The sequence below is a fragment of the Bicyclus anynana genome, chromosome 2 (assembly GCF_947172395.1).
Source record: "Bicyclus anynana chromosome 2, ilBicAnyn1.1, whole genome shotgun sequence".
Taxonomy (NCBI): Eukaryota; Metazoa; Arthropoda; class Insecta; order Lepidoptera; family Nymphalidae; genus Bicyclus; species Bicyclus anynana.
In genome coordinates, this window is record NC_069084.1 from 11472912 (window position 1) to 11488827 (window position 15916).

At 33.5% G+C, this 15916-nt stretch overlaps 2 protein-coding genes across 2 annotated transcripts; one reads left to right on the plus strand and one right to left on the minus strand.

Moving 5' to 3' along the window:
* Positions 1-36: 36 nt before the first annotated feature.
* Positions 37-8881, minus strand: LOC112043245 (facilitated trehalose transporter Tret1-2 homolog). Its single transcript, XM_024078568.2, has 10 exons — positions 8736-8881; positions 6088-6320; positions 4663-4816; positions 3967-4136; positions 3549-3672; positions 2900-2992; positions 2462-2520; positions 2014-2172; positions 748-930; positions 37-347 (listed from the first exon to the last, which is right to left on the minus strand). The coding sequence occupies exons 1-10, from the start codon at positions 8770-8772 to the stop codon at positions 117-119; spliced, it is 1443 nt and encodes a 480-aa protein (XP_023934336.1). The 5' UTR covers positions 8773-8881; the 3' UTR covers positions 37-116.
* Positions 8882-12095: 3214 nt separating this feature from the next.
* Positions 12096-15811, plus strand: LOC112043244 (facilitated trehalose transporter Tret1-like). Its single transcript, XM_024078567.2, has 8 exons — positions 12096-12170; positions 12832-13061; positions 13528-13848; positions 14037-14163; positions 14281-14358; positions 14429-14646; positions 14906-15088; positions 15578-15811. The coding sequence occupies exons 1-8, from the start codon at positions 12110-12112 to the stop codon at positions 15809-15811; spliced, it is 1452 nt and encodes a 483-aa protein (XP_023934335.1). The 5' UTR covers positions 12096-12109.
* Positions 15812-15916: the final 105 nt, after the last annotated feature.

A 15916-nucleotide genomic window follows, 5' to 3' on the forward strand; every position in this document is an offset into this window, starting at 1 on the left:
AGGACTAAACATACACACTTACACATAAACTTTCGCTTTTATAATGTTAGTGTGATAAAATAATTTATTTAATACATAATATATTAACAACGTAAAAATATTTACAACTATATAGTCTATTTTTTCCGACCCCTTAAAAATGTTTCTTGTATTTGTTCATTAGTAAGACCCTTGGTTTCAGGTAGGATGAACAACCCAACAATGGTATCAGCTATGGCGAAACAGGAAAAAGCGTAAAATGTGCCGTGGATACCAAAGAATTTGACCATGAATGGAAAGATCCCGATAACCACGAAGTTGAGGAGCCAGACCCATTCCAGTAGCATCATAGAGGCAATGCTTTGTACCTGGGAAAAAAGAATTTACACTTTTCATTTGTAGGTATTTACTATATATTGGTACTCAATATGTGTTTAAGAATAAAAAAAACGAACGAGATAACGTACCACGCAATTCGTAGGAAAATGTAGCTGTTATATTGTATAACGATTAATTAGGCAACAGTAAAAAAAATAACTGGTAACAATTTTTGATGACTCCCTCCTCCCAACTTGTATCAATTACAAGGTCATTTTATCTCGATTATAGTTATTCTACCTTAACAAATTTATAGAAATTAGAAAGACTTATTGCTAGTTTTATTAAAGAATACTAGCTGACGCCCGCGACATCGTCCGCAAGGAGTTTTCAGTGAAATTAAATTTTATTTTATTATTAATGTGATTTTGTATTATTTTCAATACAAACCTCTGGAATAAAGCACTCAGCGAGTAAAACATAAGGGATTGATCCAGCGCCAAACATGAATGCGAAGCAGTAACATAGAATTAGTACAGCAGAGACCCATGGTGGGGCTATGCTTGTGTGAAGCAATACTCCTAATCCAATAAGGCAAAGGCCTACTAGCACTGCAGAAGATATTAAAAGAATCTGAAAAAATAACATAAAACAAATTAAAAAAGTTTTTATAATTTTAGAGTTTGCTTACAAGAAGACGGACTTAATCAAGATGACATTCATGAACCACCCCTCAGCCCATCTCTCAACGTGCGCTGCGAGCGGCAGCACGCGCCGCGGAGTCGCAGTTTAGATCGTGCAGTGTTGCAAGAACCACCTCATGGCTATGACTAAGGGCCCGTATGAATCCGAAACTAGTTAGGCATACTCCGACGTTGTATCACGTAATTTTAACCGTGTTTTATAATAAATTAAGGTTTCTATAAATTAAACAATACTAAAGATTTAATAATACATTATGACTAATTTTTACTACCAGGTGAATAAGTTATAAGTACGAGTATAGGTAACGTTAAAACATAATATTAGCAATAACGATCCGAGAAACATTTTTACAATTGATTACTGTCAAGCTAATTTACCGTAACTTTAAGTAGATATACATTATCCCGGCCTTACAGTTTATTCCCTAGTACCCCTGCTAGCTACCAAAATTAAGAATTTTCGTACATAAAAAGTTAAACATCTCATTAAGATACAGCTACTCACGCAAATTTTGCTTAATAGTTATCAATAGTAAAAATGTTTCTCGGATCCTGCAGACTAATTTATTTACCATCTTTGACGTATGCTAGTTGATATATAAATTGAGATTCTGTGTAACAAATGTCCGTGCCTAGTGGTGGATATCATACAGTAGGTAGATGACATTTTTCAATTGATTTGATGTTTATTTTAATAGGTTGATAATGAAAATCAAAATAGTGCATAGGTCAGCAGGACAAAATCAGTGTCACAATAATGGAAGTAAATGCATTATCATACTTAACATAAGAAATTAAATATCACGTGTCTCAAATGGTGAAGGAAAAACATCGTGAGGAAACCTGCATACCAGAGAATTTTCTCAATTCTTTGAGTGTGTGAAGTCTGTCAATCCGCATTAGGCCAGCGTGGTGGACTATTGGCCTAACCCCTTTCATTGTTAGAGGAGACTCGAGCTCAGCAGTGAGCCGAATATGGGTTGATAATGATGATAATCATGACATAACTTACTTTTCTTCCGAATTTATCAGTGAACAAAGCACTCATCGAACTTCCAGCTAAGAGTACTAAAGCAAACATAACTGAGCATAAGTGCGAAGATAGTCCCGGTGCTGCTTGCTTGAAAATTTCTTTGGCATATACTTGAACGGCTACCATACCCATCATAACCTGTTAAATAAATTAATTGATTATGAAACACGGCTAAAACTCAAGTGATATTATTGATGCAAGAACCAGCTCATGACTAAGGGCCCCGTATGGGTTCGAAACTAGTCGGGCATACTCCGACCTAATATCACGTGAGTTTTAGCCGTGTTTCATAATCAATTAATATGAATAACACTCACGATAGTTTAAATTCTAAAAAATATTAAATAAATATTTTTTTTTATTTAACGTGTTAATACACGTGTTAATAAAATAGTAAAAGTATTGTTAACCGAATAAATGCACATACCTGAAGAGTTAAAAATACTCCAACCACCAAAAATCCTCTGCGTGACGAAGGAGACGTAACTAAAATATTTAAAAATAATTATATATTCTGATGATTTATACATTCTGATGATGATGATGATATATTCTGATCATTCAGATCAGATCGTCATCATTATTATAATAATATCAGTCGATTGACGTCAACTGCAGGACATAGGTCTTTTGTAAGGACTTCCAAACATCACGATCCTAAGCCACCTGCATCCAGCGAATCCCTGCGACTCTCTTGATGTCGTCAGTTTAAACTATGTCTGTAAGCCCGCATTGAAATAATGATAGCTTTAACTGCTCCATTCGTATCTCCAGCAGCAGTCCCCTTGACCATTATTTGTATTTGGTATTGTCATTTTACTGTTAAGTGATAAAAATAAACTAATAAAGAAATCTTGGTTCTCACACAACATTTTCAATGATGACATTTTTTCTTGGGACTCTGTTTCGTCGATTTCACTGTTTAATTTTTCTTTTTCAGCCTCTACTTCTTTTAAGCCTGTAAATAAAAATAACATTAGCTTGAATGTTTTAAAAAATCCAATAGAGAAAGACGTTATTTTTTCATTATAATTTTGAGTTATTTGTATTATTATATAATCCAGCAGAAAAAGCTGAAATCGGCACTAGTATGCCTCCTTAACTGAGAGTTGAGTATTTGTTCCTTTTGCCGTGGAGACCCTTAGGCCATGGAGTCACAGTGCCAAAAAAATTCTCCGCGGCTAGTTGCCTCGACTGGTGACAGAACGGCTGGCTCATTTTTTGCGCAGAGGATCAGCCAGGCTGTCCAGTGCGGAAATGCAGCCATTATTCTTGCCACCATTCCACGTGGGCATGATAAGTTAGCTTATGTTCCTTATTGTATTCTTTCTCAAAAAAAAAAAATTAAATCCTGCGTTGTAATAGACCTTGGATTGAAATATCACCATCAAAGGTTTTGTCTACATTTTATGGTTTTTATGGGGAGATCTCAGTCCAGGATTAATTAGGAGATGAGAAAGATAACTTGTCGTAGTTACATTATAAAACAAAAAGCAACTTTATGTAAATCTTACTCGTACGAACTGCTCTTAATTCAACAGCAGGCGTTACTTGTTGCTTCAATCTTGAAAACTCATCTAGAACAAGCTTAGAAGAGACCGATGCGCTTCTATAATAAGCTATAGCTAAACGCGCTTCCTAAAATGGAAACAAAATATAATAAAACTAAATATATCAAATAAATACTTGAATAAAAGCGAAATATATAAACCAAACGAAAATTTATTAGTACAAATATTTCTTATTGATCAACGTATTTACAATAGAAGCGTAAATCAGTCAAATACAATGTAAATGTTTTGTCATAAAAAATGATAAAAGTGTGAAATTATTCAAACTTTGCAATCGTTATGTTACTTATATTAGCAAACACTAAAAACACAATAATGAGATAATTTTATGGAGTGTATATAAAAGTCATAATTGCATCACCTCTTCCTTCTTTTGTCTCAATAAAGATATCGGGCTCTCTCTCACAGTCAGCATGAGGCCCATGTACAGGATACAGAACGCAATATTAATCCATATAATGTATCGGTATGTAAAAAACCACCCAATGAGGTAGGACATTAAAGCACCTAAGCAATAACACACCATCGGGGCTGAAAAACAATAAAACGATTATGCAATTGACGAAGAATGTTATTGCAGAATAATCTCACTAATCTGATTGTAATAAAAATGGAATACATAATCGCAACGGCATTACTGGATTATAAGGAAACATTCATCCGTTCTAACATTACAAAGAGGAAAGATTTATATGTAGCAAATAAACTCAAAATGTATTCTACCGATTTGAAAAACTCTTTCAATAATAGTAAGCTTTTTCAATTATCAAGAAGTAATATATTTTATCCCCGTATTCCTACAGGAGTGGATAGGTGCCGGATTATTGGTCGCATCAGTCTGTTGAAGTACCGGATTAACAAAATTCTACTATATTTTAAAACTAGCGGACCTGGTCAAGCTTCGCTTTGACTTATGTGCAATTCTTCCCTATCCCTACAGGGGTAGGAAAGGTAGGGGTAGGGGTAGGGTAGGGGCCCTACCCCTGCCCCTTGACTCATTTCATTCATTTTCATTTTTATATTTATATAGAAGAATTAAACTTAACATGTCAGTTACCTGAAGCTAAAGTTCCGCGTATTGATTCCTCGGCAACCTCTGATATATAAATAGGTGAATGGACCAAAAATGCACAGCCCGAAGCTCCAGCAATGAACCTGGCAATTAATATTACTATTGATGATTTTGTGAAATCTATCATTACCCAGGATATCTGCAAAATTGAGAAGACATTTTCATAAATAAGGAATATTGAAGAATAATTAAAAGTACTGTATATCATCATCATTATCAACCCAAATTTGGCTCACTGCAGAGCTCAGTCTCCTCTCAGAATGAGAGGGGTTAGGCCAATGGACTATTAAGTCCACCACGCTGGGCCAATGCGGATTGGCAGACTTCACACACGCAGAGAATTAAGAAAATTCTGTAGTGCAAACTAGAGAATTTTCTTAATTCCTCACGATGTTTTCCTTTACCGTCTGAGACTCGTGATATTTAATTTCTTAAAATGCACACAACTGATAACTGCGAAAGTGCACCCTCCGGACCGGATTTGAACCCACGACCTTCAAATATATATATCAAACGAATATTTAAGAATCCTTGGACTCAAGAACAAAATATTTATACAATATGACCATTCTCCTCAAATTTGTGGCTTCATGGCGAGCTAGACAGAATAATTATGAGCGTAGCGAATCATGACGGTGGTGCATTTTCCTTCATAATTGCCATACTTTAGAAGTTGCCAAATGTTTTTTTTTAATTTTCTTTCAGAATTAAGCAGCAGAATTGAGGAGTACGATGCAAAGAGGAGAAAGATCTTAAGAAGTTTGCTAGGCGGCTGAATCAACAGTTACTACAAATAACAGTTTTCAATCAAAAGTGATTCCAACCAACTTTACTTTTTAAAATCTACTCATAGCAGGACCCAATCAATTCATTCTTATTGTAGAAAACTGTCCATTCCAAATGAGACCACTATGAAACCAAATAAAGTTTAGAATGCTGTCGCTTACGAACTGTGAACTATATTTTTTGTCTCACCTACGTAGACCCCCGTCGAATCCCCCATGCACCCTTAGGTAACCAATGCTTTAGAGTTTGGATTGGTGCATCCGATAACAAATATGCATCGTCTGGCAAAATTACCACTTGATTTTAAATACCTTTCTTTATCTATTTTGCAAAAGTCAGCTTGCAGGTGACATAGTCATGAATAAACATTTCGTTTCTCGGCCCAAGGACTATAACAAGGTTCAACCATTTGCGACAAGAAACAAGCACACCCATCACATTAATATTACAAAGAAATTTCTTTCCGTACTTTATGTGTTAACTTTTATTTAATTATAAACCGCTTCAACAGTCAAATTTTCTTTTTCTTTGTTGGGGGGGGGGGGGGGGTCTCCCATTAGTTAGTAAGGGGTTTGCCGAAAGTTTGAGAAACCTGGACTATAATACAAATCGCAAGATACCAACCAAAAGTGGAGCAGCTAAAACAAGTGCAGTCTTCTGTCTTCCAAAAATGCTCATGATCCATCCCACCACCGCTGTCCCAAGCATTGCGCCCAATGACGGTAGACTGCCCACCAAGGAGCTTTCCAAGTCAGTCATTGGCCTGGTTAAGAGGTTTGTGTCTTCGCTTGTATACAAATGTAACGTGTAAGAGGGCCATACATATAATAGACCTGTAAGTGTATTCCCTAGTGCGCCTGGGAACAATAAATATTAGCATTAAAACAGATTCAATTTACTTGCACAGATACGACTATCAATTCGATCAATCAATCAATCAATACAACAAATCCATTCAGAACGAGATCCTGCAAAAGCCAAATATACTTTTTTATTAAGAATAGCAGACGCAACGCGGTTTCACCCGCGTAGTTCCCGTAGGAATTAAATATAGCCTATATATAGCACTCGGAGATAGTGTATGAAACATTTTTGAATTAGAATTTTTCAAATCGGTTCAGTAGTTCCAAATTCTATTTAAAACATACAATAAAACAATCAAATCTTTCGTCTTTTTATTTTATTATTATTATAGATAAGAGACATCATATCCACAGTCACTTAGTTTCGAGGCAACCCTTCGAAGGACACCGTTAAAGATTTTTAAGAGAACTTAAATGGTTCTCTAACAAATCGTCGCCACGAATATAAGTATACAGTCTGGCAAGTTGGATTCCTCATGATATATCCTGAATAAAATATCAAAAAAAAATATCTCTCCCTACTACTCGGTATGTGTTATAGGGTAACACCATGTTCCGAAGGTGGTCGGTGGAGTTCCTTTTCTACTAATAGTCTTTTTTAATCTCTTTTTGAGAGCTTAGTCACTAAAGTGACTGTGTAGCTCTCGTAAATAGTTGTATGTACTAATCGTTGTATTCAGTCACAAAATTTCTTGATGATGGTGTCCAAATATCGACTTTATTTATTAAACCATTAGTTTACTTTAAGAGCTCTTTTATTTTTAATTTACCCTTTTATATTGTGCCCTGGGTGCGCTAGTTCAAATCACTGTTAGCTATTTAGGGTTCTGTAGTCAAAAAGGAACCCTATAGTTTCGCTATGTCCGTCCGTCTGTTTCTCCGTCCGCAGTTTGTTTAGAGACTATTATATTTATAAATATATACTTAAAAGCTGAAATTTAGCATGAGTATGTATAATCTCTACACATAAATAAATGCATCTCTTTAACATGCCGTAATAGATAACCATTTCATACAGAATCTTGTCAGATGTTATCGATATGTAAACAATAAAAATCTTAAGAAAACTTGATAAGATCACATAATACGCAATAGTACAAGTAAGATTAGAATAATTATTATATTATTAAAAAAATACTATGAATATCTTAAAGAAAAAGAACTTTTTTTACTATACAATTTCATCACCTATTTCACAAACCGTAATAATTAGTTATGCTTGAGACGGCTCGTATTGTGAGGAGTTTTCTCACTCTGCAAGTAAAATTACGATTTTTGACAAAATTATTTACAAAAGCTGCATAGTATATGCTAATAAGAAAACAACTAAATAGGCGATTCGATTAATCAATCTAATAAGTAGGTAGGTACATTTTCAAATTAAAGCGCGAATAAATCTTTGCAACAATGCAATTCACACAGCTAATTTGCATTAAACATTATTTTTATTCTCATTATGAACACAGAATACTGTACGAAACTGCGACCATGTATGTGAACCTACTAATCGTACGTAAACCGTAAAAATTATATGGAATTATTTATACGGATATAATGTTACCTATTATATTCCCTTGCTCTAGTCTCTATAGATTGTTGTTATCTATGATTGAAAGTAATGTAGGGCATATACGCTAAAAACAAGATCTACATAGATCCATCAACGTTAGATATAATATAATGTGTTTGGTATGAAGCCTTCATATCATCAGCCTATTAGCCTAGTCGAGTCTAGTTAGCTAGGCAAGTACCGCCAAGCGATTTAGCGTTCCGGTACGATGTCATGTAGAAACGAAAAAGTTTGCGGATTTTCATCCTCCTCCTAACAAGTTAGCCCGCTTCCATCTTAGATTGCATCACTTACCATCAGGTGATATTGTAGTCAAGGAATAACTTGTAAATACCGTCCGCTACCTACTCGGTACAGTGTAACGAGAAGCATGGCAAATTTTGAAAATCTGATTTTTTTTTTATTTTTTTATTAGTTAGTTACTACAATCTCACCTGATGGTAAGTGATGATGCAGTCTAAGATGGAAGCGGGCTAACTTGTTAGGAGGAGGATGAAAATCCACACCCCTTTCGGTTTCTACACGACATCGTACCGGAAAGCTAAATCGCTTGGCGGTACGTCTTTGCCGGCAGGTTAATAACTAGCCACGGCCGAAGCCTTCCACCTGCCAGATCTGGACCAATTGAAGTTTTCTTAAAACTTCAATCGGCCCAGCCGGGGATCGAACCCAGGACCTTTGTCTTGTAATTTGTAGATTTGATCACGTACGCTAATTAAATTAGTTACTTCAATTAATTAATTAATTAATTCAATTAATGTGTGTAAGAACCACTCGAAAAAATTGTGTACAATTTGAAGAAAACTGTAGTTTTTGACAACAAAGCTTTTATTACTTACAGGATATGCTTGTGTGAGCTTGACGAAGTTTCCCCATTATATATGGCGATAACTTAAACTTGGTTTAGTGACTCGTTAATCTCGTAACAATTTAATAGACCAATCTCTTACATATTTATCAGTCAACTAAAACATTTTGTGAACGCCTAATTACATAACGAATTATGATTGTTTAAACATCAAACAATTCTGATAGCATATTACGCGAATCTAACAACAGAAACTAAGTCCAATCAAATCTTTTTAATGCGTTTCGGGTGTTTGTTTTTCTGTTACAATATTCCTAAATGTTGTGTCATTGATTTGCATTAAATTACTATTAATTAATTTATTAATTTTATTAATTACTATTTATTAATTTGCATTAAATTCTTATACTACTAGGCGAGCGGCTAACCCAAAGAATGTGTTTTAGTCCACTAGGTATACCCTTAAATCTTCAACAACCATCTAAAATAGTGTAGGGTAGGAAGTAGTTGGAAGTAGTGTAGGTAGGAGTAGGGTAGGGTAGGTGTAGGTGAAAGTTTACATCGAGTTCCATGCGGACGAAGTCGCGGGGTCCACTAATATTTTATAAATCGCGCAAACGGATCTGGATGCAAGGCAGTGGCCTGCACTACATAGATGAAAATGCGGCCTACCCTTTGGACTAATTACGAACCTAATGTTTCATTTTGTAGAATTTGTGCATATAATGCACATCCTAGTTAAAAAATCGGTTGTCTGTAAAATCGGTTTACTGACGATAGTTGAACTTGACAACGTCATAAGAAAATACTGATAGAATGGTTGCATTTTTCAAAAGAAAACGATCGATACTGTTTAATAATCTTCAAAGACCAGAATATACTTTATTTCTTGCAAAAAAAAGTTGGCAACCCTAGAGCGAAGGAGCCACGCATGGCGTCATCTTTTTTCGAGTGTGCAGCCGGCTCTATCGAATTGTAAGACGTTGTCACATCAAAACCATGTGCACGCCACTTATGAAAGGTTACACACGTATAGTTGCATGCATGCACATGATATGACTTGTATCCTGTATTAGCGGATGCATAAGCGTCGAATGAACGATGCAAAACGGAACTTATTAAATACCATCAATGTTTAAGGCTCCAAAAATGGCATAAACCGTGACAGTTGATTGCCGCTATAACACTAAATACAAAAAAAAATAATAAAATAAATATTTAAGGGGACTGCCATACAACAATTTTTATTTTTTTTGCTGGTATGACTTTATGGTATGATTTCTAACGCGTTAGTTCCGCGTCGGAACTCGTATTCAAAAATCACTCGAATTTTCGCAGTATCCATCTTTCTTGTCTAAATTGAATAACAAAAACAATTGAAAGCCGATATTCAAAAGTTTCACATTTAAAAAAAAAAAGCATTATAGAAACCATTTGAAAAAAGTTTCATTCGAAAACCTCAAACCATGAAGATTCTTTGTTAATTCAAAAAACCCAATTGCAATAAAACGCCAATTTCATACTTTAACCCCTATTATTTAATTGAATGGTGCAATAGAATAATTTCGTGGTTCTAAATATAGAGCAATAATTATTGTACGATGTATAAATAACATTACTAAAATAAAATACATATTGTTCTAAGATAAGTGCAACTAGATAAAAACATGGCAGATATACGCGCGTAGTGAAGTTTTTACAGATTCTTGGTGGTTTCTGTATATGCTAGATAGATCGTTTTATTGGGTACAATAGGATTAAAACTAGATATTTCAATTTCCAAATAAATTGACAAAATATTTAATTTCTTGTTACTGTTTTCTCTATTTGCAATTAATTTCGTTGCATTAGTGATTAGCCCATTAATAATCTTAATCCTCACCCACCTCTTTTTTAAAAGCTTTTATTTAACTCGCAATGTATATACATGTATGTTACGGTGGATTCTTTAAACTTAGTCTTCAACCGATTGAGCTGAAAATTTGTATACACGTTAAGTTTGGATGACAATGCAGGATATATTCTGAGACGTAACTCTAAATCCAATATGGCGGAACACGTTTCACCCAAGTTCTTTGCAGAAAACATTAAGCTGTCGACTTTGAATAACCGGTCGTTCACTCAAGAGGTTGTTAATTTTCTAAAGCCTAAGTGCTGAAGGTTAAATTTGCAAAAATAATCACGTGAATTGGCTGTTTCCATATCTATTGACGCATAAACTAAAGCAAACTTCATTTTATCAATAGAAGTTACAAGATAAATTCTAAATTAGAAGTAAGATAATAATTACGAGTATGTTAGTTGTAAACCATAAACAGTATCTAATACTAGCAGAACTTCGTGGTTTTACCCGCGTAATTCTCATTCCCATAAAAATACGGGGATAAAATATAGCCTATGTTACTCCCTGGTAACGTAGCTTTCTATTGGTGAAACAATTTCTCAAATTGGTCCTGAGACTTAACATTATGATTTTCGTTAAAAATAGGGTTTACGGAATTCGAAAAATGGGGTTGTTATTATTTTGATGTTAACAATTATATTTGAAGGCTAATATATATCCAAAGACCAAAGTTACCAAAATAGGCCAACAGGTTCGTTGTTTTAAATCCATACCTAAGTGTTGTGGAGATGTTTCGATTAATATAATAATGTTGATTTACCTTTATCTTCCTCCAAGTTCAGGTAAATTCAATATAGTAATAATAATAAAAATCAACTTCTATGTATTTGCTATAACTTTAAAATGCTTACCTTAGCCCAAAAAACAAAAAAAAAAGCTAAATAAAACACCTACTAAAGAATACCGAGCTAATAGCAACATTTAATAACTAAGTTATCACTTTTCAATGTATGTAGGCGCTACCTTATTTTGTTGAGGCTTTAACTGAGCTTAAACTTATCACTATTAAATACATACAATGTATTTGCATACATACATTATTGAAAACCCATTATTACTTTATTTTTTAAGGTTTCTAAAAGACCACAAAAAAGAACTCATTGATAAAACAATATCTAACAAAAACATGATGAATTTCGTCAGAATGTTTTTGGGATTTTATTTGAATTTTATCACAAGCCGATTTCCGTGACTTTTCCCGCGTGAAATTCAGTTTTTTGTCGTGTGTCATGTCGTGCAGAAACCATGACTTTTCCTCTTTAAAAAGTAGCCATTACAAATCTCAGCTTAATCGGACACAATGTAATATGCTTGCACCAAACAAAAGGTTTAAGATCTAGAAAACAGTTATATACAATATTATCTTATCTTATAATCTTATAATAGAAGTGAAGAACAAAAGATTTTATCAATGTACCCATACACATATGTATAATATTGTATTCAATAAATAGAAAATAGAGTCGCTTCTGAAGTATACCAGAATCAGTGCAAAAGTTAGAATGAATACTGAAAAAGTTAAACCGTCAGCGTTTTTAGTACAAGCATCGTCTGCTTTTATAAGTTAGTTTGTCAAATTTTCATTTTAAAAGTTCTTGATGTGTTTACATTTCTCGTATTAGTGTAATAGTGAATTTAATACAATTAATTAGTTAATGGAGATGATGACTAGGTTTTGAATATATTGATTTTTATCTTACATTCGGGTAAATAAGGTCAATGTTAACTAATTTATACATTAAAAGCAAAGAATGTCTGGATATTTGCAAAATAAATAAAATTTCAAAATCTATTAAAAATCTTTTATCGTAATTAAATGAAAGTTCATACAGTTTTAGCTTCCTTACATTAAATGTGACTTTTTTTAATACATAAACTATAAACATAAACGCACAAATAAGTAATTTTGTTTGACCGCCCATATAAATCTAACGATCATTATGTACATACGACGTCATTAGTTCGTACCATTTTGTATGGGGCGTTTTTCAAGGAACCATGGCAGCGCCGCGAATCTGACCCTTTAAATCCCTGTAGCTCTGAAAGTAAAGATCGCAGATACCCTGTTAGTTTTACAAAATTACTTTACTATTAGCATACTTTTAATTTACATACAATTTAAAAAATTGTCATCATCCCTATTATTATTATTAGTTACAAGTTAATTTAGCAAAATATATAATAATTTTATATGGTGATTAAATAGTGATAAATGCTGTTTCAGTTGCCTATCTAACCGCATTAACTGGTTTTACGTACGCCTGGCCATCGTTTACTATGGAGATGTTTAAGTCAAATTCAACAGTGTTAAGTGCTCCTATGTCAGTCACAGAAGCATCGTTATTGGGCAGTTTGATAAACATAGGTGGTTTGATAGCGACACCTTTTTGTGGATTTGCAGTTGACAAGTTTGGGAGGAAATATGCGGCTATTTTGTTTGGAGTACCTTTTGTGGTGATCAAACTTTTATGAAATATTTATATCATCTTTAAATGTCTGCCTGTGGTGTCGACACTATGTTTTCTTAAGCGATTATATATGTTTTAACGTTACTAAAAGGCCGTTACTAAAAGGCAATCAAACTTTTTAAAATGTTTGTTTGTCTGTTTGTCCTGGCTAATCTTTTGAACACCTGGACCGATTTTGTCGGGCTTTTACCTCCTTTGAGATAAAGGAGATTGTTGAGAAACATAGTGGCTAGCTATGATTTCAAGTAGTAGAACTTAAGATTTACGTAATATAACTTATGAAAACTAAATCATAATAGGGTAACTAACCATAGTACTTATTTAAAATTTAGATTAGATAATAATAAGGACAGACACGAACTTTTAATGAAAGAAAATATTTTATTCGATATAGACATAATTTTAAATACATTTTCATTTTCATCTTTTTATATTGAATTTATTTCTTTCAGATTGCCTGGGGTCTTATATATGTGACAAAATCAGTAAATATAATACTTTTATCTATGTGGTTAGGTGGTTTTGGTGCTGGCGGACAAGGGGTATCTTCAGTCTATATATCAGAAATATCACAGGATTCTATAAGGGGTGCTTTAACATCAGCATGTGTTTCAGTATTTTTATTGGGACTCCTATTCTCTTATATTATCGGAGGATATTTGTCATACAACCAAGTGTTACTTGTTCATTTTTCACTGTCAGTACTGTATATTTTAATGCTGATGTTAATAAAAGAATCTCCAGTTTACTTATTAAAACGAGGAAAGATAAAAGTGAGTTTTTCTGTTTTATTATTATCGTAATTATCAATATCTCTTCATTATTTCAAATCTTGTTTGAGAGAGAGTTATGTTTATTCACCATTGAGATTATTCTTATTATCTTCTTCTTCATAGATTATGAATTTTATCAACATTCTTTCTTTAACCTTACTTAAATGGAAATTATTTTTTGGTTTCAGGAAGCAGCAGAATCTATAGCCTTTTATCGTCGAGTAGATGTAAACTCAATTGAAGTTCAAAAGGAAATTGAAAAAATCAAATTACAGCTTGATCCGATGATAGATAAGATATTGCAAGGCGGCGATGGTAACTGAAACTATTTATTATTTATGTTCTTTATTTACATCTACATTCTCTTATTTTTTATGTGTACTTGAAATGTATTTAAAATCTGAATAATCCAAAATTTGAGTTTTGTTACAGATGTATTAGCAATGACTGAAACGGGCCAGAATTTAGTTGCTCAACCGAGCAAAACTGATTCACCATGGCAATTTCTAAGTAAGTTGATTTATAAATGAAAATTATCATCAAAATATAATATAAATGAAGCTGATATTTTATGTTCTAGAACGATCTGAATCATCTAAACGAGCGTTAGTATCGGTGCTTATAGTTATGAGCGTAGTGATTCTCATGGGGTCGATAGTGATGCAAATATATGCGGAATCCTTGTTCCGAGAGGCTGTGCCTACAATGCATCCAAACACTTGCTCTATATTGTTAGCTGTGGATTACTTGCTCGCTAGTTTACTTTGCGCTTGCATGGTGGACAAATTGGGACGAAAGGTAAACAATAAAGAATTCCCTTCTGTTTGATTTATGATTGAAAAAGTCTAAATTTTGAATATTTGTAATTATTATATTTGTAAGTAAGTTTTTAACAAATTGATAATTTTTAACAGTCACTCTATTACGACACCCTGTAAATTCATATTAATCAACTTTTATACGTAGCCTGTTCAAAAGCGCGTCGACAATATACTTTTTATATAACATTGTCTTTTACATGTAATCTTCTTGTTGTTTGTTTGTTATTTTATTATAGAATCTCATGACCGTAACAGCTATTATATCTGGAATATTTACTATTCTACTTGGATCTCAACTTCAAAAGCGCTGGGCGCCTCACTGGTTCACCGCATTCGTTATATACGGATACAGTTTTGTCTACAATCTTGGAGTCGCTGTTGTGCCTCTTATACTCACCGCCGAAGTCTTCTTGCCGGAGGTAAACTTAAAATATATTTTATTAACTCGTTAACTTAAATAAATTCCTATTGTGGCTGGGTATCAGAAAACAAAACCTGCTTTTTCAACTTGTCAATTGTTGAAAACCATTAAGTCCATCCAAGATCTGTGTAACTTGTTACCTAATGTTTTTTTTTTAATTTGAGCCCTTAATGTTAAGTAAGAGAAGATGAAATCTAAAATACCGCTATTTTGAAAAAGGTACAGGTTTAATATACCAATATCTGCATGAAAAGGCTTCTGTCGGGATGCTATTAGAGCTATTATGAAGTCAAAGGTCATACAAATTTAGTGTAATGTATTAAATACTACATTGACTAAAGGTAGTATTTGGACCTAGGCTCTCTGTATAAATATGCATTAATAATGATTTAATTAATTAATTACTGTGCCAAAGAAGTTGTCAAAAATGCTGATTGTTTAACACAATTTTATGAGTAAACTTAAAAGCTTTATCGATTTTTTTCAGGTTCGAGGGCTCTGCAATAGCTTGTCTATGGCTTGTATGTGGATCACGAATTTTATAGTTATATTCATCTACAATCCTTTAGTGATGACCTTCGGGGCAGGCGCCACATTCTACATTTTTTCTGTGGTCTGTTTTATCGGCGCAGCTTACAGCCACATCTGTCTACCGGAGACAAAGGGTCTACCAGCAGATAAAATACAGTTGTTGTACTTAAAAAAGAAATATTTCATTTAAAATGAGATTTTATTGTAACTATATTATTGTAAAATTAAATTTGCTGTTTTTTTATTTTTTTTCTACTTCCATCTCGATGCAGTTTATCTTCCAAATGTTACAACA